Source organism: Emys orbicularis, chromosome 8, assembly GCF_028017835.1.
Source record: "Emys orbicularis isolate rEmyOrb1 chromosome 8, rEmyOrb1.hap1, whole genome shotgun sequence".
NCBI classification, from domain to species: Eukaryota; Metazoa; Chordata; order Testudines; family Emydidae; genus Emys; species Emys orbicularis.
The window spans coordinates 29,933,915-29,961,465 of NC_088690.1; the positions used below are offsets into that span (position 1 = coordinate 29,933,915).

General features: G+C 40.5%; 1 protein-coding gene across 1 annotated transcript in view; it reads right to left on the reverse strand.

Moving 5' to 3' along the window:
- Window positions 1–496: 496 nt before the first annotated feature.
- Window positions 497–27,551, reverse strand: part of SYDE2 (synapse defective Rho GTPase homolog 2) — a 46,917-nt gene continuing 19,862 nt past the window's right edge. Inside the window, exons 3-7 of the mRNA XM_065410072.1 lie at window positions 22,113–23,212; window positions 18,265–18,391; window positions 9,116–9,297; window positions 6,561–6,792; window positions 497–999 (exon numbers count right to left, since the gene is read on the reverse strand). Of these exons, the coding sequence (XP_065266144.1) occupies window positions 497–999; window positions 6,561–6,792; window positions 9,116–9,297; window positions 18,265–18,391; window positions 22,113–23,212 (2,144 nt within the window). The remainder of the gene's footprint in view (window positions 1,000–6,560; window positions 6,793–9,115; window positions 9,298–18,264; window positions 18,392–22,112; window positions 23,213–27,551) is intronic.

A 27,551-nucleotide genomic window follows, 5' to 3' on the forward strand; every position in this document is an offset into this window, starting at 1 on the left:
CAGCCTTTGCATTGCAAATGAAAAGGTGACATAAATGGTAGAATGGGATCTACCTAAAGTTCATGCTGCAAATCACAGGCCAAGAAACACTAATCCTCTACTAAGAGGAATGTCCGTACCAGGTATAAAGTTTCAGGAACGAAGAGTGCTGTTGCTACACAGAGCAGACAAAGATGGCACCTTATCTCCTGTCACATACTGTCCAAGCTTCATAAGTGCATAGTACCTTGACGGGGTGAGGGGGGAAATCACTTCTTCCTAACATCATTTCGCATAGTCTAAAAGGCCAATTTAAACCACGGAGGGTGAGGCCAATGTATTCTTCTAATGAGAAGAAAAATTATCCACAATAATGGATTGACTAAATTGGATTTGTTTATCGAAGGGAGGCCACAGATTATTCCACAATGCATTAAAAAAAACAGACAGACAGACTTTTTTGAGGAGGCGGGTGGAGGAACAGGGAGGTATCAACAGCAGGTATCATGCAAGGAAATTAGTAAGTGATATTTAGTTTGTTTTTGTTGAGTTCCTGCTCCAAGTTTCCTATCAGAGTATCAATACTTTCTTGCAGGTCTTTGAGGTTTACTCTGTGGTCCACTGCTGAATCTATTGTTTGCATTGTCAAATAGGTCTGAAATGTATGCTCTTTAGACATGGATTTTGCGTGTTCAATCAGTCTATCTGGTCCATCTACTTTGCTGCAATCTTCCCCACTTTCTGTATCTTCTGAAGGAACATCATCATAGTCTGCTTCATTTAGGGTCTCCTTTGGATTCAAAAAGTAGTTTTCCCCACAACTGCTCCAGTCTCCTGCATAACGATTACTTGAGGGACTGTCTAGTCTGGCTGGTCTGGGCCTAAGTACCCCTGACATTTCAGTACTGCTCAAATTCAACATCTGAGGCCGCTGCTTCTTGGGTCTCAGATAATTCAAAGACGACTGGTTCCCTGGAAACATGTTTGAGTATGTTGATTCTTTGGCAGTTGAACATTGCACTAGAACAAAGAAGAAGTTTAATGAAAATCATAACAATCATACTGCTAGTAGAGACCAGCAACAAAAGGTTGTCCATTTATTTCACTCTACTTTACACACTCAAAACATGCATTAATACATGCAAACTTATGGCCAACACATTCCACTATTATTTTTTTCTGCCATTGTCTGACATCACTTAGATTAAAAGGAAAATCTAATGGAAAGCCCAGTTTTGAAGATTCATGCCATATTTAATCCGCAACTGAAAAAGTCTATTTAAAAACAGAAAACTTCCAGAGCATTGATTAACTCACGCAGTTGAGTTAATCACCATCTAGCTATGGTCAAATAAAAGCAAACAGCTTAGCTCACAGGCCTCTTCCAAACTAAATGGTGTAACAAAACACAGGCACAGCATGTAGAGGTTAAAAACACAATAAAAATACCACTTCGAGAAACACCTAGAGAAGCTGAAGGCACATCAGAGTTGAACTCTTGCATTTCTCTTTTGTCCAAAGTTTTATGCACTACCAATAGAAGCTCTTTTGTATTAATTTATCTAAGCAGCCATAACTCCATGTCAAAGATAAAATACACTCAAACAGGTTTGACGGTTTGTTACCTGAACTCATGATTACACAGCATAAGTTACTAAGACTCCTCCTCTGTTATCGGCTTCCTATGGTAAACAGTACAAATATTTTTACTGACCCATGCCTCCTAAATATCTGAACTTCTTTCTGCTGTGCAGTGGACTATTACCTCTTGAAATTAAACAAGCAGGTTATGCATTCTCTTTCACTGCTAGAAATGTAGCATACACAAATACCTTGAGATCAGGAAGATTCCAACTCGGTCTCTTTTTAATTAATGTCCTCTATATTTAAGCATAAACATAAGAACAGCCATACTGGGTCAGACCAAAGGTCCATCCAGCCCAGTATCCTGTCTACCGACAGTGGCCAATGCCAGGTGCCCCAGAGGGAGTGAACCTAACAGGTAATGATCAAGTGATCTTTCTCCTGCCATCCATCTCCATAAAGGTCTCAGTCCTGGGAGGTCTCAAATGTTCTCCTCTCTGGACCCATAACTGGTCTCTATGCAAGACATTAGTCTCATTTTAGGTATACCACAGTAATCTTCAAGAACTTTTTTGGCTTTTTGTTTTATTTTACATTAACAAAAGTCTTTCTGTTTGGACTTTGCTCCATTAAGATGAAGGGTCCATGGGTTAACAATAACTTGCCAGCTTTACACTCTCCCACTGAACAAGGACCATTTGTTTTCACTTGGAAAAATAAGGAAATTGAAGTATTGCACAACATGTTTATTATCAAATTTGATAAATCTACAGGAAGTTTAAGCTTAAGAGACTAGACTGTGATCTTTCCTTCTTGAGTCAGATTTTTTTTTTACCCTCAGAAGAATGATTTACATTTAAGCATTCATATTTTACTTTAATTTCACTGTAGTCATTGTTCTGCACAGTTCTTGTAAACCAAAGGTACTGTACATTATTGGTTCAAATCCCACCTTAATTTGCAACTAGAAATACAACCCATGTTTTCATTTCTGTAGGCTGAATTAGCCAAACCTATAGCAGGCAGCTCCATTATTAGTCAATGACTGTTGAGCCGTTATGCTAAAGCACATCCATAATGAAACAGGTGTACATTTGTTACATCTTGAAGGAATAGGAATCCTGGCCCCCCGAGTGTGGAGGCAGTGCCATGACATGATCATTGTCCGACCAGAAGAATATGGAAGATCAAGCACTGCCATTTATCTTTTTGATAAGCAGCTGTTCCAGTTCTTCTGATGGGGACATCCCCTCAGGCCCTTTGACTGGCTTCATAAGATTGCTGTGATAGTCAGAAGTAACACTGGCTCCCCACAAAGTGCTGGTCTAACGGCTGAGAATATCTGACTGGCAGTGAGCATTAGAAATTTCAATATCCAAAACAAAACACCCCAAACCGAACAGATGAGAATTTGCATACTTATACTGGGTTATTCTTCCTCTACACAATTTAAATTTCCTAACAAACTCATTGTTTCTATTGCCAGGATATAAAGCGTAAGTAGGTGCTCACAGACAGATGAGTGCTGCAGCTGCTGTAGACCTTAAAATGGCATTAGCCTCCGGTGCAGAGTGATTTTGTGCCAAACATTTTTGGCAGCAGCAGCACTGATCCTAGTGATATTCCCAGGGTGGAAGTTATTTCTTGTGATAGTGATAAAGAGGTATGCACGAAGGCTGAGTCACTGTCTGTCCCACAATATTATTTATACTGATCAGTATCTAATGTAGCACGGGAAACCTTGGGGTACTTTTAAAAAACACTTCTCCATGGTTCTTCAAAAATTTGGAATTTTTTGTGGTAATTTCAAACAGGCCTGCAGAAGACTCTTGTGTTTCCCTCTACTTGTTTATTCATCCCACCCCTCGCATTTCACAGCTCCACCCAAAGACAGATTACACCTTCTCAAACAATTCTCTTACTTCAGTCAATCATTCTAAAGACTCTCAACAGATAATAACCAAAGTTACTAGCTAGATAAAGCAGCACCCACTTTGAGATCTTCCCCCAAGAAAATGTGAGCTAGGGCTGTGGTTCTCAAAGCCAGTCCGCTGCTTGTTCAGGGAAAGCCCCTGGCGGGCCGGGCTGTTTACCTGCTGCGTCCGCAGGTTCGGCTGATTGCGGCTCCCACTGGCCGCGGTTCGCTGCTCCAGGCCAATGGGGGCTGCGGGAAGGGGCACGGGCCGAGGGACGTGCTGGCCGCCCTTCCTGCAGCCCCCATTGGCCTGGAGCGGTGAACCGCAGCCAGTGGGAGCCATGATCGGCCAAACCTGCGGACGCGGCAGGTAAACAAACCGTCCCGGCCCGCCAGGAGCTTTCCCTGAACAAGCGGCGGACTGGCTTTGAGAACCACTGAGCTAGGGTACAGCTGGTGGAGTTACAAGATTAATATTTAAAAATTTGGATTTCCATATACTTTTACTTCAAAATATATTAGTAAATATATTTGTGATCTTAAAAAACAAAAACATTAATAAACTTTTGAAGTTGACTTTTATTCCCACTTATGTAGTTATGTAATAAACTGCAGACTGCATTCATTGTGCCCATATGCCTGACCTGCACTTTGTCTGCTAATCCATCTCCCCCTCCAGGAGAAACACTTAAAACGGTTTCAACTTAAACTTAAAATGGTTTCAAACGGGCATTAACTTTTATTTATTTATTCTTGCCAGAGAAATATTTAATTCTTTCCTTCACACAGTCCTGAGTTCCAGGATTCCTTCCTGGTGGTTTCTGGAATTAAATGCTTTCAGAACCATCCAGTGAGAAATTGGGCAGCTCTCTCTCTGTTGTGAGTTGTCTGCAGATAGAAAGAGCTGGAGAACCACTGCTATACATCACTGGAAAAGGGGAGATTTCCCATTTTCTAAAAGGTATAGCATTTTTATTCTATCCTAAGCAGATGATAGATATCAACCTTGAATTCAATTGTGACATGATGATGTATGGGGAAACTATTTTAGGTAAATTTTTAGGTTTTGTAATAATTATGATTTTCCTCTCCTTCCCGGTCCTGTATTTTGACTCTTGGTATTAAGGATTTATTGGCAAAGGGATACACAAATATTTATTCTCAAACATTTCTGAAACAGATTTTCTGTAATAAGCGTGGCATATGCAGAATATATGATGGCCTTCATACTTCACTTATACCTGAATCACTTGCCATCCCAAACACATGCCACAACATACCCTCAGACATTTCTTGTATATCTGCTGTTAATCTTACATAAAAGAACAAGGATTTCTTCTGTTTGAGTTAAAAAAAATAATCTCTGTTGGTTTAAACCTCATATCAAGTAGTTTTATCCCATATTTCAATGGATACTTTAATGCAAATCAAAAGTTTCCTAAGAGGCTTTAGTATGTCCTAAAGGCAAAACAGATGAGAAAATATTTCATGAAATCACTATAGTTAACCTCTGCAATCTCAAAACACAGAATGTGTTCATTCTGTGCACATTTGAGAAACACGTATTAACAAGCAGGTAGGTAATGGAAGAGATTACTTCTGATCACTGTCACAAATCAGATTACTATGAAACTAAGTGGGCTTCAATGATTGTTCATGTCAGGAAACAAGAGATATAGCAGACCTTCATCTTCCACCCACTTACGTATCTCTAGGTGACTGATGGATTCTGTTGGCCAGGGAATATTTAACTATTATAAAAAGATACTAAAGAACCCCCCAGTAATTTTCTCAAACTCCAGTTTACAACCATGAGACTACAATAGCTGAGCCTGTTACTGTGGATTACTGCAGTGTTTTCATAAGGGAAGACTCCAGTTCAATAACTAGCTACTAAGCAGGAGAAAAAAGTTCAAAAATAATTTATAAGGGGCCTAATCCAAAACCCACTGTAGTTAATGCAAGTCTTTCCATTGACTACAATGGGCTTTGATCAGGTCTCTGAATACCTTAGGAAATGAGAAGTTGGCAACATCCTTCTACCTCTGAAGCACAGATCTGAACAGAACTAGGACCTTCACTTGCATTCTGGCAGGTTCATTAAAAATATCGAAGTTTCACTTTCCTTCTACTAGAGCCTGTTCCCAAGAGCTGCTAAGCACATGAAACCCGCAATGAAGTGAATGGGAGTTATGGGTGCCCTGCACCTCTCAGAAACTGGCTCATTACCTATCTCCCTAAAGCCTTCTGCTACATAGTTATACAGATGGAGTCTCAAATTCTGTCTGGGTCTTCTAGCCACTACTGTAATACAAATAACAATAATTCAGCAGGTCTGTCCATGCAATTTAAGAACCCATAAAACCAAAAGTATCTATACCTGTTCAGGCCAAAGTCGGTAAAATGCCAAACACAGCAGAAACCTGAGTTAGGTCATGTGTAGGAGCATTACCCCATTAGGTGAGGTTTTTTGCCTTTTGTCTATTTTTATTATCACAGTTGCTTGAGAACACTACACAAAAGGCACTAAAACAGCTTTTTGTATGTGCACTTTTAAATGTTGTCATTTTCATTTGGTAGAGAGATCACCAAAGCACAGGATCTCCCACTAAATGATACATTTTAATAAAACAACAGTTGGATAGAATAGATAATAAAATTACTGTGGTCTCTTTAATCACCAAGTTGTATGTTGTGACATATTAACCTATAACTGAGAAGTATCAGAGGGGTAGCCGTGTTAGTCTGGATCTGTAAAAGCAGCAAAGAGTCCTGCGGCACCTTATAGACTAACAGAAGTATTGGAGCATGAGCTTTCGTGGGTGAATACCCACTTCTTCGGATGCGAAGAAGTTCTTCCGAAGAAGTGGGTATTCACCCACGAAAGCCCATGCTCCAATACGCCTGTTAGTCTATAAGGTGCCACAGGACTCTTTGCTGCTATAACTGAGAAGAGTCCCAATACCGTTTGTATACCCTGTAAACCACACTCTATAGTCACACAGTAAAAGATTTGGTTATATTTTAGGATCTGACGACGTTGCTTTCTCATCAGACAGAATTTTTTCATAAACTTTATTACCTGGCCATAGCTGGAGCAAATAATGAAGAACTTCTATGTGTTTTTTGAAGTCCAGGGCACTAGCAAGCTCTTCTGAATCTGTAAAGACTCTGTTATTATGGTTTGAGGTCTCCTGCCTCTGGCTCAGTAAGACAGGCCCAAAACACACAGCTAAATTCTGGCACGTCATCTTATTTACTTCATGATAAGACGCCACCAATTTCAGGTGATCCAGCAGCATCTTTAGGGTTGCCTAAAATGAAGAGTTAAGTTTCAGGTAACTAGATACAGCAAAAATACAGTCCGTTATCATCCTATGGCTGTTGTTTAACAGTGCTATTTTCAAGGGTGCTTGTCACATATCCTATAACACAATCACTGCAGTATCTAAGCACTGAACATCAAGTTGTATTGGACTCCATTACAGTGCAGGCTGGTTAAGACAGAGGTCTTGGGTAAAAAATTTCTCTCTTACATGACCTCTGATCTATGTGTATAGATTTTCTTACAGTGAAAAGAGGACACCAGAGAAAGGAAAGAAACTGAAGAAGAAGCAGGGACACAAGAAGTCAGTCTGGCTTGGTAAAAATAAAAATTGGCCTCTATCCAGTTTTCTGGCCACCCAGGTCTGCCTTAAGTGGAAATGACTTATTAGAATTACGTCTTTTTCAGCATTCAAAATGCTTAGCTTCCAAAGATTCTTTTGCAAAGGGGCAGTGTCTTTCATTTAACATTAAGGACTAGATTCTGGTGCTTTTACTCATATTGTCTAGCTCCTTACCCCAGTGGTAGTTCCACTAAACAAAGTGGGACTAGAAGAATACAATACTACTCAACATGCGTTATAGATGGCCGAATCTGGCCCTACATGAATTGAGAATTCTTTAAAACTGCTGGATTGTCAGCCATGGACACTCAAGTCCTATGTACTACACCCCTTAGTTAGAAGGGCAACTTCTAGGAATAGTTGTAATCTTGAAGAAAAGGGCTTTGTTTATGAATGTGCAACCCCATAAACACCCCAATGAGGAGTTAGTATCTGCTCAAAATGTTCAAGGCTGCTCCTTTAATCTCTCCTGAAGAACACAGATCGTCAGGAAGAGAGAATGGTACCTCAGGCAATACATCACATACTCATAGGACAGGGTGGCCAAACTTACTAACCCTCCGAGCCGCATACGATAATCTTCAGAAGTTTGAGAGCTGGGTGTGCCTGCCGTGGCTCAGGCTTCAGCCCGCAGGGAGGGAAGTGTCGGGGCTGAAGCCTTGAGCCCTGGCAGTCATGCCCCGTGGGGCTGAAGCCCCACCAACACGCCGCAGGGCAGAAGCCACAAGCTTCCCCCCACCCCAGTGAGGTAGGTAGAGAATGGGGGAAGGTATATGGAGGGCCTCTGTGAGCTGCACTCTAACTATAAAAGAGCCGCATGCGGCTCGGCCACCCCTGCCATAGGATGTGCACCTCTCAGAGCAATGGCACTGTAATGTTATGTGTTAAACAGTAGGACCAAGAAGTTAAGCAGCCTTTGAACTATCAGAGAACAGAACAGATGTACAAACACAGAAGCAGGACCTGCTCCTTTCACCACCTCAAATGCAGTCCTCCTCGATGGAGAATGAGCATTCATTTCTGCAACACAGACTAGCTGCTGTCCATGGGATTATTTTATTTATTACTGAAGCATCCATCCTGAATTCTGGGCACTTTTCAACACAAAAGTGAAAAACCAACAAACAGCTGGCAATCAAATCAATAAAAATTTCTTAAAGGAACATTAATTCATCTTTTAAATTAAGGTAATAAAATACTTAACACAAGCACATTTGCTGGCTAAAAGTTAAACATTTACTATGTTCTACTTTGCATAAAAGCAATTTGCTTGTCCCTTTACAGTACACACATTAAACAATCAAGTCAGTTCTCATTCTTTAGTTTTTCTGTTAATAACCTTTAACTTTTGCTCTTGTAAAATCTATTTATGCCAACATTAAACCAGGTTAAAGTTTTATTGCACTGTTGTTAAGAATAATTCAGCAAGAGGGATTTACAGAGTGCCTTGCAGACTGAATCCTCCCACAGCACTCCACAATCTATATACAGGGTTCACTTTGCCTGTCCAGGATATGCTGTTTGCAGTATTCTCTTGGATGGAACACGGCAGCTATTACACTACAACATATGGTAGCTTATAGTCCTATCTCATATGTTTAGAGGAGAAGAATGCAGTTACTCAGGTAAGCATTGGCTAGGATACCCAGGATAACAAAAATGGCGATGGGACTTTAATACAGCTCATAGTCAGGATCTCCCTTTTAACAATTTTAAAAAATACCCATGCCATTTTTAATTCCGTTTTGTACACCGGAAGAGGTAAAACACACAAAGTACAAGTTAAACCCAGCAATACAGACCCTAAAGTAAAAGACAGCTTGAAAGTGTTATCTATCAAGTGGGTATTTGGGTTACAAATAGAAAACATAAGAACTCAGAGGCATTTATGTGTAGTCTAATAAAAAGAGTTCCTTCCCTTTCTGCAACTGGCGATTTATTATCATTTTAGCTGTCCAATAGTACTCACCTTTTCAACATCTGGCAGACAATCAAGAAGGGCCACCGTATGCTCAGAGTCACTTGGGTCATTTTCACAACCGCTTGCTGTCATTTTCAAGGGATTTTTCACCATGGCATCTAACACTGTTTCATACAACTGCTTAGTTATCAGGGGAGAGGGCAGCTCTCTTAGATAATCCTTGAGGACACCTTCACAAAAGAGACAGGAACAGATGCATTTAACAAGCTGCAGACTCTCACATTACAGAATTTCTTGGGAGTGGTAAGGCACATAACCTGCACTCCTCCTATAAGAGGATTGGACAGGCTGTTTTCTACATCTTACATTTGCAGGGAGGAAATAAGAATAGACTAAAATCATATTATTTGGGGAGCTCCCAAAGGCTTGAATTACTGGGAGTGTCATTGCCCGATGATGGTATTTCATTACTTCATAATATTTTGGGGCTCTGGAAACTTTTTCAAGTATGCTTATAGCACTATTAGTACTAGACTTACCGCAGACCTCTCTCTTTTATATTTACTGTAGTATCTAAGCCAGGTGCGGGCAAACTACGGCCTGCGAGTTGGATCCAGCCCACCAGCTGTTTTAATCTGGCCCTTGAGCTCCTGCTGGAGAGCAGGGTCTGGGGCTTGCCCCGTGCCAGCCGGGGAGCAGAGTTGGGGGCTGCGCCACGCAGCTCCCAGAAGTAGCAGCATGCTCCCTCTCCCCCCAGCTCCTACGCTTAGAGGCAGCCAGGGCCCTCCGCTCTGCACGCTGCCCCAGTGCCAAGCACTGCCCCCACAGCTCCCATTAGCCAGGAACAGCAGCCAATGGGAGCTGCAGGGGCAGTGCCTGCGGACAGGGAAGCATGCAGAGCTGCCTGGGCGTGCGCAGAGCCATCTGGCCACGCCTCGGCATAGGAGCTGGAGGGGGGACATTCCACTACTTCTGGGAGCCACTTGAGGTAAGCGCCGCCCACTTACCACTTGAGGTAAGCCTGCACCCCTGAGCCTCTCCCTGCGCCCCAACCCCCTGCCCCAGCCCCGATCCCCGTCCTACACTCTGAATCCCTCGATCCCAGCCTGGAGCACTCTCCTGCACCCTGAACTCCTCATCCCCAGCCCCACCCCAGAGCCCACACCCCCCGCCCTGCACCCAACTCTCCTGCCCCAGCCTGGAGCCCCCTCCCGCACCCTGAACTCCTCATTTCTGGCACCACCCCAGAGCCTGCATCCCCAACCAGAGCCCTGACCCCCTCCCGCACCGCAACCCCAATTTTGTGAGCAATCATGGCCCGCCATACAATTTCTATTCACAGATGTGGCCCTCAGGCCAAAAAGTTTGCCCACCCCTGATCTAAGCTCTTCGCAATCTTTAAATGAAGATATCTTCACAACATCCCTGAGAGGTAGGAAAATACAGATGTGGAATAGATGAAGCTGCAGCATCCCAGACTTTAGCATGGGCTGTACAGCCCTGTCCGGAACCCTGGGTAATTACCCAGGTGGCTAGCTAGGTTAAATCACAGCCTGTGGTTGCAGTGTACACATACCCTCAGTGATTTGCCCAGGAAGTTTGTGGCAGAGCAAGAATTAAACCCAGGTCTCCCAAGCCAGTCCCCATCCATTGAACTATCCTTCCTCTATTTTTGCACTGCCAGTATACAGAGCACTTTAGAAACTGCCTATGCTGCGCACAGTAGGTGCAGTAATGACTGCTAACATGAGAGCATTTTTCTTCTCCATGATAAAAATCTCTCCAGTTCTAACAGGTCACAAATGCATTCCACCAAAACTTGTCATACGCAATTCATACTAGTATAAAATTCTTTTCTGCTTTGGATTAGTGTTAATACACAGAGCATGGCCTTCTAGTGATACTTGGCAATCAGGCATATTTTATAAACCATAATAAGAAACAATAAGATGAATAGGAAAGGAATTAATCACCAGGCACACATGAAGCCATGTGTCACTAGGCTTTGGTGTAGCCGTATCATTCTGTGACCACTGATCTACTTATTGACTAGTGCAGCAGCTGTAAATGCTCCAGGTGATTAGAAAGTGGGACGTTGGGTGGGGTCATTCCTAGTTACTGTAACTCTCCCTTCCCTTTCCTGAGACAGCAGATGTGTGGGAAGGCTACTAGCAGCTTCTTTTCTGCTCCTCCCCTACTTCTTGTAAATGGCAGGATCCCGAAGTGACATTCTCCAACTTACAAGCCCTGTGATCTTGATACATTCTTATGTTTAGTGAGAGTTGCAGGAGTTCTGCACTTCTTGGGCTTGGACATATAGTTGCCAAAGAGGTGATGAGTGGAAATGTCGATGAATGGGAATGGCTGCTGTATCCGTATCCCTAAAACAAAAACATCAACCCCACCCAACGTCCCACTTTCTAACCACCTGGAGCATTTACAGCTGCTGCACTAGTCAATAAGTAGATCAATGGTCACAGAATGATACGGCTACAGCAGCCATTCCCATTCATCGACATTTCCACTCATCACCTCTTTGGCAACTATATGTCCAAGCCCAAGAAGTGCAGAACTCCTGCAACTCTCACTAAACATAAGAATGTATCAAGATCACAGGGCTTGTCTACACTAAGCAACTTTTAGCAACAAGGCTGTGTCAACACAGCCTTGTCGCTAAAAGTCAGAGTGTGTGAACGCTCTCTGATATTTTGTCAGCACTTTTGCCACCAAAATACTTCCAGCCCTGCGACCGGCATTACCTTTGTCGGCAGAAGAGCGCTCCTGCCAACAAAGCCACGTTCACACTGCCACTTGCGTCGGCAAAACTTTTGTCTTTTGCGGGAGGGCTTTTTTAAGTACCTGTGAAAGACAAAAGTTTTGTCGACAACACTGAAGTGTAGACAAGCCCACAGATATTTGCAGCAATGAATGCAAGGACCTACTTCTGCAAATTTTCTTGATCCCAGAAAACACTAACTAGTAGAGAATTATTGCTATAGTCCCAACGTTAAGGGCATGGCTACACTTGCAGATGTAGAGTGCTGAGAGTTATACCAACCTTTGGAGACCGCAGTAGGGAAAACTCTGCCATGTGTTTACACTGTCAGCTGCAAGCGCACTGGCATGGCCACATTACAGCTCTTGCAATGCCACAAAGAGCAGTGCATTGTGGTAGCTATCCCAGTGTGCAAGTGGCTGCAACATGCTTTTCAAATGGGGGGTGGAATGTGTATGTGGGGGGAGAGAATGTGTTTTGGGGGGCTGAGAGTGTGTTAGCATGCTGCCTTGTAAGTTCAGAGAGCAGCATATCCTCCCCGCCCCCACACAACAACAGCATTCCACACTAATGGTTTGCTTTGTCCTGGAGCAGATAAGCATGCCAGCTGTCAGAAACGGAGCTTTGAAAGGGGATATCTGCATGCCTGCAGCCGATTTCAAAACCACGAGAAGAGTGACCACTTGACTTCAGGGGATTATGGGACGTTTCCGGAGGCCAGTCACAGCACAGTAACGCAACACCTCGCCCACACTGACGCCCGGGCGTTTCAGCCAGGGCGTAGCAAGCTTTATTCTTCTCATGGAGGTGGATTACCAGGAGCGCTCCAGCTGCAGAGTACAGACACTCTACGTGCCTTGTCAGTGTGGACACATCGGGAGTTAGGGCGCTTGGGGCTGCTTTAATGAGCTCTAACTTGCAAGTGTAGCCAAGACCACGCAGGACATGCAGATGACCATTTATAAAAGTAATTTTGGAAAGGATTGGGGTAGAGAGGGAGGAGGAAAAGGAGAAGAGAAATGTGATTCTGTGGGATGCCAACAGCCAGGAAGCATTTCACTATACCTGCTTCTCTATGAGCCTCGCCATCTGTCTAAAATAGAATCGAGGGCAAGGGCAGCGGGGGAGTGGGTGCGGGGAGTTAACCTCAGCATTTGCAAATTTTTGTAAACAGGTCTAAACACCTGGCTAATACTTCAGGATGAGTATTATTTCAATTGCTTACAGAAAACACAAGAGCACTAATCATAGCCACTTGGAAACGACAAACACACGCCTGGTATCTAGAAGCAAAAAAAAAAAAAAAAAAAAACCAAACCACAGTATTACAAAAACAAAGAAATCACCTAAAGATGTGTAGGTTTTACCTCTCTCTCCACCCTACCTCTTTTACCACTCTCATTTAAAAAAACTAATTAAAAAAAAAAAATCACTCTCTGTGCTACAAAATGTCCAAGCACAGTATATCATGCAAACAACCACTTTAATTAAAATACAGCTCAGTTAAACCTATTATAAACATTTTAGCTAAAACTCCTTTTCATAAAATGTTACCATAATTAACCTAATAAATGCAGCCTCCACTTTGATTAGTGGCAGCACCTGGCATGAGAGAGCTGGAAGCAGGAAATAGAGAGGTATAATTTTAAGTATCTGCCAAACATAGGACATGTCACTCCCCAAACCAGGACAGAAATACCATCACTTTTGTGTTCTTTAACAAAGCCAGAGTTGTTACAAATCTCAATGCAAAGCCTGCTCTATGAGCCAGCTGTAAAGTAAACTGTGTCACTGTATTTATGCGAAATTAATTTTTAACAAAATATTTAGAGAGTGGGGAGATTTAGTTTTTCCTCCTTAGATGGTCTTCATACGTGGAATATAACTATTACAACTATTATCAATCTTTGTTCTTATTTCTTTGAAAGAAAAGTAAAAAAGGAAAATGTACTGCATTGAAACAATTTTAAGAAAGAACAGTCAAAATTGTAGCAAGTCAGAAAATGTGGAAGCAAAGATTCCAGGAGCAACATTAACTCGCCCCCCATTACACAAATGTACTATTTCCTAGTCCTACTTTTCTGATTAGTGCAACATGGCCAAATTAACGCTGCCGTTGAAAGCACAGCTGATTTGTTCCAGCTTTCGCTGTATAACTTTATCAGGGAATTAATAGTTTTTAACATTAACTCTCCGAGGTTTTTAAAGCCTATAAATAAGAAAGAAGTAAGAAAAGAAAGAAAGGGCAGAGGAAAAAGGGGGGGGGGAATCTGGAGCTTTTCAGTTTGAGAAGATTATAAACTCCTTGAGACAAACAGTCCACACTTGAAGCCAAGTTCTGCTCCTGTTGAAACCAATGTGAATTTCAAAATTTACATCAACAGGAGCAGGCTCTTACCCACAGACATGCTAAATTGGTGTGCATTCCTCAGACATGCATCTAAGTTTAAGTGCACACTTCCCAACTGAAAGAAATGTTATATCATGCACACTCAGTACACACTATTCAACCCAACATATATTTAAATCAAAATTTTTACTCTTCCTTTAAATTTGTAAACACATGTCCTTTCAAAGATCCATCTCAAGATTCAGATGACAGCTTTTTTATCGCATGGTCCTCTTCAAAAAGCAAGGCTGTTATATATTCCTGTTTTTTTTATATATATATATATATATATATATATATATATGTGTGTGTGTGTGTGTGTGTGTGCTGTCAAGCAATTAAAAAATTAATCGCGATTAATCGCACTGTTAAACAATAACTGAATGCCATTTATTTAAATATTTTTGGATGTTTTCTACATTTTCAAATATATTGATTTCAATTACAACACAGAACACAAAATGTACAGTGCTCACTTTATATTTATTTTTGATTACAAATATTTGCACTGTAAAAAACAAAAGAAATAGGATTTTTCAATTCACCTAATACAATAGTCCATAGTCACGGGACCAACCTCTCCCTCTCCCCCTCCCCCCACCCCCCAAGATAACTTTCTCTTACTTCCTGAATAACAGAATAGTTTTGAGCCATGGAGTGCCCTTTGACCTCTCAATCCTCTTGCTGTTCCCTTTGCTAAATTAGCCCTGTAAGAGGCTGCAGTTATTTTTATGAATCTAAGCTATGCTCTCCTGACTGCCAGCTCACTGCTGCTTTCTCCTTCACACAACCACTCACCACACAGAACAAATTTAGACAGCAAGCAGAAACCACCATCCACTTCATTAATTTCTCATTTTTCTGATCCACTGAACTGTTAACTGTATTACATGCTTTACTCAGAGATGTGAATTCACATGGATGGAAGCAGACATGATGCAACAACATTACTACTGGCTAGTTCCTAAAACTGGCAGCCCATTTTATTTTGAGCCACGAGCGCATTTAATTGCGTGTAAGCCAGTGCCAGCCTCAAGAGCATTTCTCAGTCAAACTTAATCATTAAATGTTCATTCCTTAGGCTTTGGGGAACTGTCAAAAGAAAATATCTTCATAATGTTTTGAAAACAACAGTGCTCCTCAAATTTCAATATGGGCCCACATAAAGTACTAGTCTTCAAAAAGAGCTAAGATTTATGATTATTCATATTTTAGGGAACACATGATTTGGTTTATTAAGAAACCTGTTCTTCATCAACAAAGAGATAATGTAGGTGAAATATGCACTAACAGATACTTACAAATAAGGATGGAAAAGTATGCATGATGCCTCTGATATGTCAGCAGGCATTAGAGGTTCATCAAAGACTGAACTGTTTAGATTGTAACCAATGATAGAACTGGCTACAGTTTGCGGAAGGTAACTAGTTCAGTGTGCAGACACATACAGCAACCCTGCCAACTGTTAGAGAACCAGTGCATCGTGAGTCTCAGAACTGCACAGTTGAAGAGGTGCTGTAGCAAATAATTTTTAAAATGCGATTCCTTAAAATATGCTTTTTCTTCAGAAACAAAGCAGCATACATTTTATAACGTATAAAGAAGCATATCTGATTCTTCCTTAAAAACAGAGATATCAAAACTGTATGCCTTACACCTTATAAAAATAAAAGTCAAATGCAAAAAATTAAGAAGCTGCAGTAGTTCAAAACAAGAAGTCAGGAGTACAGGAGACCCTGCACATTCAAACAGATGTAGCTTAACAACAACAAAAGCATGCACCAATGTATTTTGCAAAATTAAAGTGATCTTTTGTATTTATCCACAGTATTGTGGGATTGTGCTGGAAGGACCAGACTAGTGCAGCTGCAACACCAGGGCTTTCTTTCTACACTTAGCACTATCCCAGGTCAAACCTAAGCTTAAATCAATTATAAGAAATACTTGAAGTAGTGAGGTGCACAGGTAACTGGAATGCTATGAAATATTTAGGGTTGTCAATTTTGGTTGAACATATTCCTCGTAATTTCATCACATGACATAATCTTTAATTAAAGATTAATCTTTAATTCCTGTAGACTCCAGGACAATCCTGGAGGGTTGGCAACTCTAGAAATATTACTAGTTTTTCTGGGTGTGGATATGAACTGTTTCATAAGTCTTCCATGTGTCTGAATTGCTTCTGTAATTGCTGAAGGTTTATAGTATATGAGGCTTTATATTAAGGTGCGAGATGCTATTTCAATTTTTTATTGAGCCAAAAGTTGTCTTAGCAGTACATCTGTATGGCCATTACTTAGTTACGGCCCACTATTAAGCTGTTGGTTTCTGATGTTTGACATAATTAAACTCTTGTTTCTATGAGTTAATTCACAAACCTAAGCAACAACAGTCATCTGCATTTCCAGTGCTTGCTTACAATGATCAAGAGCAACACAGGACCATAACAAACTCTTGTTGAAAGAAACTGGTCCTAAGAATTATCATCACTTTTTTCTTGTGAATTTATTAAAAGAAGTTAAATCAAAGAATATTTTAAGAGAGCTTGATGAATGTTCATTGTGCAACCTTTCAAAATAAAGAATATATAATTAAATCCAGTATCCTGCCTCTGGGAGTAGCCAGTAACTGGCAAAAACCAACAATGAAACTAGCCAAGTAAACAGTAAATAGGGTTGGTCAAATTCTATTCTGCAAAGATATTATTTAGCAAACACCGTAAAATTAATTGCATAAAATCTGCTGATAAAGTTTTTCTTCTACTCACCCATCCTTAGCAGTAAGTTACTTTTTTTAAATATGCATAAAATAGAAAGTTGACTGACAATATGTTGGAAATTAAAGTACAAACAATTAAATAACACAACTGTTATTTCTTTACAAGTGACAGAGGATGTTGTAGCCCAGCAAAATTTGCACCAGGGCTACCACATGCTGAGTAAATTTTCAAGCCCTGAATGTATATGAAGGAAAAATTCCATTCCAATTTCTGCAGGCAATCAATTTATACCATGAAGCTTGAAAATAGATTATTAATATTTGTTATGTAAACAAAGGTTAGTCATAAAATTATTCCACCTTTTAAAAAAACAAAGATTCCTACTACTAAATGTTACAGGTGAAATGCACAGTATATACCACAAAACATTCTGGTTTATTTCCAGAAGGCTATCCAAACTAAGACTCTCATCATAAAAATTGTCTCAATTCTCCAAACCCTTACCAGTAATCCCACTGAGTGACAGGAATATGAACTACACAGACAGATAAGACTTTAGATAAAATCAGCCCCAAATTAATTTTCTATAAATGACCAACAAAAAAAGTATGCATATGATCAGGTTAATGGATAATTATTTCCCACTGCACACCTTGAATTTCTATGCACTATTCACTAATCTAGCTCCCACATAAGTCAATGGAAGTTTTGCTATTGGCTTAAATGGGAGCAGGATCTGGCTCTAAGGACCCAATTCTACAAGGCCTTATGGACGTGCTTAACTTTCTGTATTGTGAGTAGTCCCATTGAAGCCAATGGAATTATTTGTAAAATTAGCACAAGGACTGGGGCCTAAGCTCGTAAATAAGACAAGTTTCTTTGTACTCTCCCGTTTGGCTATATCCACATGCTGTCTCTTCTCTTAAGATTATAGGATATTGGGAGCAGGGACTGAGTTTTTGTTCTATGTTTGTACAGCATCTAGCCCAATGGGGTACTGGTCATGACTAAGTCTCCCAGGAGCTATCACAATACAAAGAATAAATAGTCTTAAAGGTTTGGCACACCACGGAGACCTCCATTCACCTCAAACCTCTATCCAGAACTCATTACACTGTTTCTCTATCACTGGCACATCTCATTTTTACATGACAAAAGTTAGGATTCATCTTCCCTTTCTTGTTCAGCAAAATGAAGTGTAGCTAATGGATTGTCTGTGTGACTCTCCAATGAGTCATTTTAAAGCACAATTTTCTTTATTTAGATAAAGATTTCTCATGGTTATATATTAAAAACAAAAGTAAGTGCATTACCTGTTATCACATTAATATCTGGGTATTGGTTTTCACAGAGAGTAACAGCCTTGCTATCCCTCTCAAACGCCTCTCGAAGCTCTTTCTTGACTGCTGCTGAACCACATAATCGGTACAGGCCTACAACCTAGAAGTAAAATCATGGCCACACTGTGACATATTACCCATTACAGAGCACTGAGTAGTGCTACTCAGATAACTGGCATGAAAAGAATGAGATGTTTTACAATGTCTTCTGTTAAGGAGGAAAAAATGCTCACACCCAAAAACTTACTTAAGTAAAAAACAAAAGCATATGGCAAAATCTTTTAACGTCAAACAGCAACATGTTATCAATACTGTACAATGTCCTCAGTCTGGGTTATAATAGTAAACAAATAATAATGTTCTCTACAATACTGAAACTCAATCTCTTATCAGTTTGTTTCTATGGATGCAGCTAATATCCACAGCTACACATATTGAACCATTATGTCTTTGACAGAAAGTGATTTTTATTAAGCTATTGGTTTACCATTGAGTCACTCAGGAAGAGCACAAAAAGGTTTCCATGTACCCATAGCAGATGCTAGCAATGTTCTGTTTAAGAATAAATGTTTTAATAAACTCTGATAAAAAGTTGCAGGACTTAGTGTTAAATATTAGTGTAAAGCAAACAACTCCCTCCCCAAAAGACTATTCATTGTTACACACCCACACACAAACCCTTTTTATTGACAAGGAATGGGAACAATGTCCTAATCAACTTCAATGATTTTTTATAATAATTTGTAAAGGAGAACTAGAACAATAAACTGTAATACAAAATGGAAAAAAAATATCAAGTCTTTACATTAATCTAAGTGCTCTTTGCTGCTCACTTTCTAGTGGCTTCTTTAAAAAAACAACTTCCACACTCATTTTCTTCTGTTGGGATACACAAACTAGAACTCTAATTCATTTACTCTTTATAACCACTGATGAGGGGGTGAATCTCAATGAATAATGCAAAGCTGTGCAGGTGAAACTGCAACCCTCTTGCTACTCTGCTTGTTCCGCTCACCACTGTTGTGCTGGCGTAACTGTTTAATTCCTAACACGTTAACTCCTTTGAGTGTAAACAGAAAATCATTTGGATTAGAAAATTGGTCTTGGACTTTGTAAGGTAAATCTACAGATATTAGTCTATTGATGATTAATAGGCCCTTCAGTAAACAAGCTTCGTACCTGTGAAACATGGCCGCAGATTATGCACATTAAGAAACAAGGATATGCTGTAAATCAATTTACAAAGAAATTATTTCGATTTTATTTTGTTAAGTGAGTAATTTAGTATTGACACACTTGCTTTCACAGCAGTTAACTAGATCATTACCAATATTTAATTATATTTGATATCATATCCACTGGGGTATCAAGAGGCAACAAATGTACTCTAGCATCAGGTAACCAAGAAACAAATTTGAGAAGAGTTAAGATATTATGCCAACATATACGTTGTTTCAAGTTACATGAACACTTTTATACAAAGCAGGAGGTTATATTTCCTAAAGTTATCTAACACATTCAGGTACATGGGAACGGTATCTAGACACAATTGTCATGCATCGAAGAGTATTTGGCGCATATACTTCTACACGCTCTAACTTGATATATTTATCATTTTAATAACAACTTTGTATTTTGGTAACACCCATTCTCCATACACTTCTCAAACGTTAAAGAACTAAACCTAAAACCACCTCTAAGAGTGAGAGAGTTATTTTGATCCCTATTTTACTGACTGGTAAACTGACTTGTTTACCTGCTTCGGCCGATCATGGCTCCCACTGGCCGTGGTTCGCTGCTCCAGGCCAATGGGAGCTGCTGGAAGCGGTGTGGGCCGAGGGACGTACTGGCTGCCGCTTCCAGCAGCTCCCATTGGCCTGGAGCGGCGAACCGCGGCCACTGGGAGCTGCGATCGGCCGAACCGGCGGACGGGGCAGGTAAACAAACTGGCCCGGCCTGCCAGGAGCTTTCCCTACGCAAGCGGCATCCCAAGTTTGGGAAACACTGGTCTAAGGCTACAGACTGAGTCATGAGCAGAGCAGAGACTAGAACCCAGGAGTCCTATATTATATATGATGGCTTATAAAAAGGGGCATTTGTTTGACCATATGCTAATGGTCAAATAAGTTACCTGGATCCAAGGCTCACTGATGTACATGAAGAGTTAAGAAATTAAGGCAATGGATGTTACATCCATATAACTGAAAGCAGAAATTAGCAATGTATATGCAGATATTAGACAAACACTCAACTATTAGCCATAAGGTTTTACTATCACAGCTTGTTAAATCATCCAGACACCAGTGACATTAGCAGAAACACAAACTTACATTCTGTGTAGTTCAGTAAGAAATCCAAGAAGTTTCATGTATAGATAGTCAAATGTGAAATTAACATGCACTGTACATTTAATGTTCTCAGTCTTGTTTGTACAGGTTGAAAAATTACATTTCATGCTTAGAAGCACCAGGCACCTGAAGACAATTCAGATCCCAATTGTTCAATGATCAGTAATGTCTTGATTGCCCGATATCATCTGCATGACTAGATGCTAACAAGCAAGTGCTGTGGTAAAATCGGAGTCGCATGATCAAAGTCAAAAATGGGAGTGGTGAAACCATTTGGCCCAGAACCATTCACCAAAAATGGCACAATTTTTAAAATGTAACAAACCAGGGGGTGTGGCTACTTCTGAATTGCAGGGTTCATCAAACAGAAGCGCACACCTTGAATGAAAGTGTGTGTCAGAGGCTCCCAGGCCTCACACATGTTATGGAGCACTATGTGAAAGTTGTTCTGCTAACTTCAATTAAATTGGCCAGAGGAGAAGTCTGCCATGAGAACTGTGCACCTTCCTTACTTTTGAATTTTTTTCAGCATCTACAATTGGAAGTGTTACTGGAAGATGAAGATATCATGATCCTTTTAACACATTTTACAACCACTAGACTTATCAACCATAAACTATACAAGATGAACAAAAGACACTGCATGACACTACTAGATTTCAAAGTTTATCTTACAATTTTGGGGTCCCCCCATGAAGGAAGGAAGAGAGAAGTGGGAAAGAAAGAAAAAGGAAGGGTGTGTGTGTGTGGAGGAAGACAATGAGAGTTCTGTCTCCTTTTTGTCCAACTGCCAGAGGGGTAGATCAGACTTGGCCTGAGAAGTTTTTAGTCTGTTTGGGGGCTTCCCAAGCAGTAGCTTGTGCTTAAAGGCAGACGTGTTATGTATAGCAGCATAAATAAAGGAAAGGCTAAGGGACAAATCAGAGTCAATCCTTCACATTTTGGCTTGTGAATGCATTTGCTAAACTGAAGTTTTGCCAGGATGATAGCAAATAACTTTATTTTAGATGGCACAATGCCTGAATTGTGGGTGTTTGGGAATTTTATATCTTTTCAACATGTATGCAGCAGAAATGGTCTTGTGGAATGAGCCACTGGTTGGAAGTCAGGAAGTGGTGAGTCCTAACCCCAACGCTGCCTTAACTGAGGAGTTACTCCAAGTGCCATAATCTACAGTTTTATTTATGTTCCCATTGTCCTAACACACCACTGGGTCTGAAGCAGCTGAAAATGCTGGGTTCAGCCAGCCTTACTGTTCCTCACCACGTTACAATGAGCAAGGGGAGAAATTTACACACTGACAGCAATAAAGTGATGAGACCAAATAAGAGGAGAAGCAAAGAAAAAAAAAGACACACTGTGGGAAACATACTTACTGTATTGCCTTGCTCGCTGCTCAAATTCTAAACATAACAGTGCAAAAGGAAATTCAGCCACATGATATAGGAGAATTTTTTAAAGAGTTTACAGTACCTGGCAGCCTCTCTTTTCAATCTCCACAATACATTTCTGCATAAGAAGCGGTACCATCAAGCCCACATTTTCCTTCTCAACAACTTTTCGAGCATCTACTCCAAATATCACTGGCTCTCGATCTGCAACTAGACCATCAAGAGAATTCTCCCACTGTTCTATGAGAGTCAGTTTGACATAAATAAGCCCTCTGGGCTCCAGTTTGACAGCCAGCTGATGCGTCTTTGTCACTCGAAAAAGAGTGGGGAGAACCACTGTTCCGTGACAGCAAACACGATTTTTCCGTGGGGTAGGCTCCCAGCTGAAGACCACTAGTTTTAAGTGCTGGGCATTTTCAATTTCTATGTTGAAAGTGTGGTCCATATCTAAAAAAGTCGTCCTGCATGTAAGCAAGGCTGTTCTTGCTTTGTTTACTGAATCTACCTGAATTGCACAAAAGACATCTTTTGAGTCCATCCGCGGCGGTTTCAAATCTTCAGCACCATAGAAGTGAACACTCATGAGTCCGGATATGTATTGGGAACATTTGGGTTGATCAGAAAAGCTGTAATGTCTAAAAGCATCAATGTCTATTTCAGTTTTATTGTTGTTACTTGGAAGGGTCTCTTTTCCTTTCCCAAACCTGCTTACAGAACCGTGTTTACCCGATTTTGCTATAAGTTCAGGAGAGTCTCCATCACTGAGATAACCACCTTTACTGGAGGATTTGGAACTCCCACTGCTTTTCTTTTTGTAGCCGTGTTGTGACGATACACTACTGTCAAGATGGTAGCGACTTATAACATTCCTGCTAGCAGCTGCTGTTGCGTTTCCAGAAGATGGTAAAGATGTGGCATGGCTTGTATCCTGACAGTCACCTTTCAGCAAGGAAGAAGGATTATCTGAACTATTAGAGCTTGAGGTTCCTTTGATGCTCAGCTTCCTGCTGAGTTCTGGCAATTTTTTCATTTTCATTGAAAGTTTTCTCACAGTTCTAGGAGATTTTATTTTATCAGGGAAAGGCCAATTAATTGATCCTCCTTTTTTCAAAGGATTAGGACTTGGAGGAGAAATTTCTGTCGCTCCTGCCTCAGCCTTGTTTGCAGGTACGATTCCAGATCCTTTAAAAGAAAAAAAACAAAAACAAAATAGGAATGCATTTTTAAAGTTGCCCATTAACAGCAGTTAGCAGCAACAAAAAAATTTGAACTATGGAAGAAGTTAGTTTGTCAATATTCAATAAATATGGGATCTACTTAGACAAATATTGTGCATCACTTAAACAAACGTAAGTATTTCTGCACTTTGCTGACTTTTTCAGCCAAAAGTTGGCAGAGGACAGTCAGAAGCTTGATTCTTCCCATTCTATTGAGGCTTTGCCTAACAAAACAGAATTGGTGCAAACAACATATAAACAATTCACTCATCCCACATACCTGTGTAGTACTCCATCTGTTTGTACAATGTGTCCTCACACAAGCTGACTTGACTGCTTCAACAGGGTACAGATGCCAGGTAGCCATGAGTTTAGATGGGAAGACTGTGGAACACTACAGATACTCTTTCCTTTGAGTACTGCCACTTCCCTTAGATTACTCAGGAGAGCATAAAGCCTGCAGTGCTCTGCAATGAAGTACTACAGAGGAATCCTCCTCAGTGCACACATCTTTCTTCTTCTTCTCATAAGAGCCCTGCCTCTATCACTGCAGCTGAGAACCCTGTTCCATTGTCTCCCCCTCCCTCTCAGTGAGTATCAGAAAACTATTCCACTACAGGCAAATGGCCTTAAGTACACCTTTCTCTTGGCAGCTACTCTGTCCCCCTCACTCTGCAATGACAAGGAGGAGATTGAATGCACATATGAACAGCCATACTGGGTCAGACCAATGGTCCATTTAGCCCAGTATCCTGTCTTCCAACAATGGCCAGTGCCAGGTGCCCCAGAGGGAATTAAGAGAAAAGGTGATCGAGTGATCCATCCCGTCATCCACTCCCAACATCTGGCAAAGAGAGGCTAGGGACTCTGAGACCATGGTGTTGCATCCCGGAACATCTGGGCTAAAGCCATTGATGGACCTATCCTCCATGAACTTATCTAGTTCTTTTTTGAACCCTGTTATAGTTTTGGCCTTCACAACAATCCCTGGCAAAGAGATCCACAGATTGACTGTGCATTGTGTAAAGAAGTACTTCCTTTTTTGTTTGTTTTAAACCTGCTGCATATTAATTTAATTGGGTGACCCCTAGTTCTTGTGTTATGTGAAGGCATAAATCATATTTCCTTATTCACTTTCTCCACACCAGTCAAGATTTTATAGACCTCTATCATATCCTCTCTTAGTCATCCATTATCCAAGCTGAAAAGTCCCAGTCTTTTTAATCTTTCCTCCTACAGAAGCTGTTCCATACTCCAAATCATTTTTGTTGCCCTTCTCTGTACCTTTTCCAATTCCAATATCTTTATCCAGATTGGGCAACCAGATCTGCACTCGGTATTCAACATGTGGGCATACCATGGATTTATATAGAGGCATTATGATATTTTCTGTCATATCTCTCCCTTCCCTAATGGTTCCCAACATTGTTAGCTTTTTTGACTGCTGCTGCACATTAAGTTTATGTTTTCAGAGAACTATGCACAATGACTCCAAGATCTCTTTCTTGAGTGGTAACAGCTAATTTAGACCATCATTTTGTATGTATACTTGGGATTATGTTTTTCAGTGTGCATTACTTAGCATTTATCAACACTGAATTTCATCTGCCATTTTGTTGCCTAGTCACCCAATTTAGTGAGATCCCTTTGTAACTCTTGACAGTCAGCTTTGGACTTAACTATCTGGAGTAAATTTGTATCATCTGCAAATTTTGCCACCTCAATGTTTACTCCCTTTTCCAGATCCTTTATGAATATGTTGAACAGCACTCATCCCAGTACCAACCCCTGGGGGACACCACTATTTACCTCTCTCTATAATTGACCATTTATTTCTACCCTTTGTTTCCTATCTGTTAACCAGTTACTGATCCAGGAGAGGACCTTCCCTCTTATCCCATGACTGCTTACTTTAGTTAAAAGCCTTGGGTGAGGGACCATGTCAAAGGCTGTCTGGAAGTCCTAGTACACTATATCCACTGGGTCACTCTTGTCCACATGTTAGTTGACACCCTCAAAGAATTCGAAGATTGGTGAGACATGATTTCCCTTTACAAAAGCCATGTTGACTCTTCCCCAGAAAATGATGTTTACCTATATGTCTGATAATTCTGTTTTTTACTACAGTTTCAACCAATTTGCCTGGTACTGAAATTAGGCTTACTGGCCTGAAATTGCCAGGAGCACCTCTGGAGCTTTTTAAAAAAATTGCTATCACATTAGCTATCCTCCAGTCATCCGGTACAGAAGCTGATTTAAATGATAAGTTACATTCCACAGTTAGTAGTTCTACAATTTCATATTTGAGTTCCTTCAGAAATCTTGGGAGAATACCATCTGGTCCTGGTGACTTATTACAGTTTAATTTATCAATTTGTTCCAAAACCTCCTCTAATGACACCTCAATCTGGGACAGTTCTTCAGATTTGTCACCTGAAAAGAATGGCTCATCCTCTGCAGTGGAGACTGATACAAAGAATTCATTTAGTTTCTCTACAATGGCCTTGTCTTCTTTGAGTACTTCTTTACCACCTCGATCATCCAGTGGCCTCACTGATTGTTTAGCAGACTTCCTGCTTCTAATGCACTTAAACATTTTTTGCTGTTAGTTTTTGAGTCTTTGGCTAGTTGCGCTTCAAATTCTTTTTTGGACTGCCTAATTATACTTTTGCATTTGACTTGCAAGAGTTTATGCTCCTTTCTATTTTCCTCAGTAGGATTTAACTTCCAATTTTTAAAGGATGCCTGCCTTTTTGCCTCGATTCGCTTCTTTTACTTTGTTGTTTAGCCATGATGGCACTTTTTTGGTCCTCTATGTTTTTTAATATGGGATATACATTTAATTTGAGCCTCTATTAGGGTATTTTTAAAAAGTTTCTATGTAGCTTGCAGGCATTTCACTTTTGAGACTGTACCTTTTAATTTCTGTTTAACTAGCTTCCTCATTTTTGTGTAGTTCCCCTTTCTGAAGTTAAATACTACTTTGGTGGGCTTCTTTTGTATGTGTCTCCCCCTCCCCCGCCCCAGGGATGTTAAATTTAATTAAATTATTGTTGCTATTACCTAGTGGCTCAGCTATATTCACCTCTTGGACAAGATCCTATGCTCCATTTAGAACTAAAAATCAAGAATTGTGCTTCCTCTTGTGGGTTCCAGGACTAACTGCGCCAAGATGCAGTCATTTATGGTGTCAAGAAACTTTAACTCTGCATCCCATTCTGAGGTGACATGTATCCAGTCAATATGGGGATAATTGAAATCCCCCATTATTATTGGGTTTACTATTTTTACAGCCTCTCAGGTTTCATTCCTCCCAAGAGTCCCAAGTTGCCCTGCCTCTTAGCTGCCAAAAACACTTTCCTCTTTCTTGGCACAATGCCCCCAAAACAGGCTTGGAAGTTAGGCAGTTCCCAGGTGACCTTCACCTGTGAAATAGCTAGTTTCCCAAGGCTTAAACAAGTCACACCAACTGACACTTTGCTGAAGAATAAAAGCCTTCCATCATATTAACAGTGGGAGGAGGCTGATGAGGAACGCTAGCAGGCATACACCAGAAAGGTGTCCTGTAATTTTCTGTGCTGAGTGCACACATGCTCTTCACCCTATGACAGAAATCAGGACGTTGAAGGGAATACCAGTCTCAAAGACAGTAGATCGGATTTTCTTCTCATTTTCACCAGTGTCAATCAGGAGTATTCCCACTGAAACTACAGAGTTACATCAGAGTAAAATTAGGGTACACATGAGAGGGGAACTGGGCCCAGTAATTCCAAGCTGATCAGCAGGAATGAGATCATAGTGCTTATCGACAGTCTCTTCATTTTGAGTCATCTTTTTCTCCCTTGTAATATTTATGTTCCTCCTTGGTAGCAGCTACTACCATATTCATTTTGCAGTTTGGATAACATAGCTGTCGCCACTGAGAATTTAAGACCACTTCACAAAAGATCACTAGCTATGGGCAACCAGAAAGACTGTACAAAGTGCACCTTCCTCCCACCCCACCACAACAGGAAGAGGTCAGAATACTAAAAAAAAAAAAATACCTAAACTTCTATTTTCTACAACTACAAAAACAGGAAAGTTTTAACTATCAATCTTGGTAATAAAATGCATGATGATCCATATAAGATTAGATGTTACATAGCTTCTGTGCATACTGAATCTCTTTAATATACTTACTTCTCTAGTTGGCATATTTGGTCATAACCATTGACAAAACTTCAAGCATAAATTACAATCCTTTGCTAATACAGGACTGGGAGAATCTGCAAATCAGCAAGCGTTGCTTACAAAGGATACTC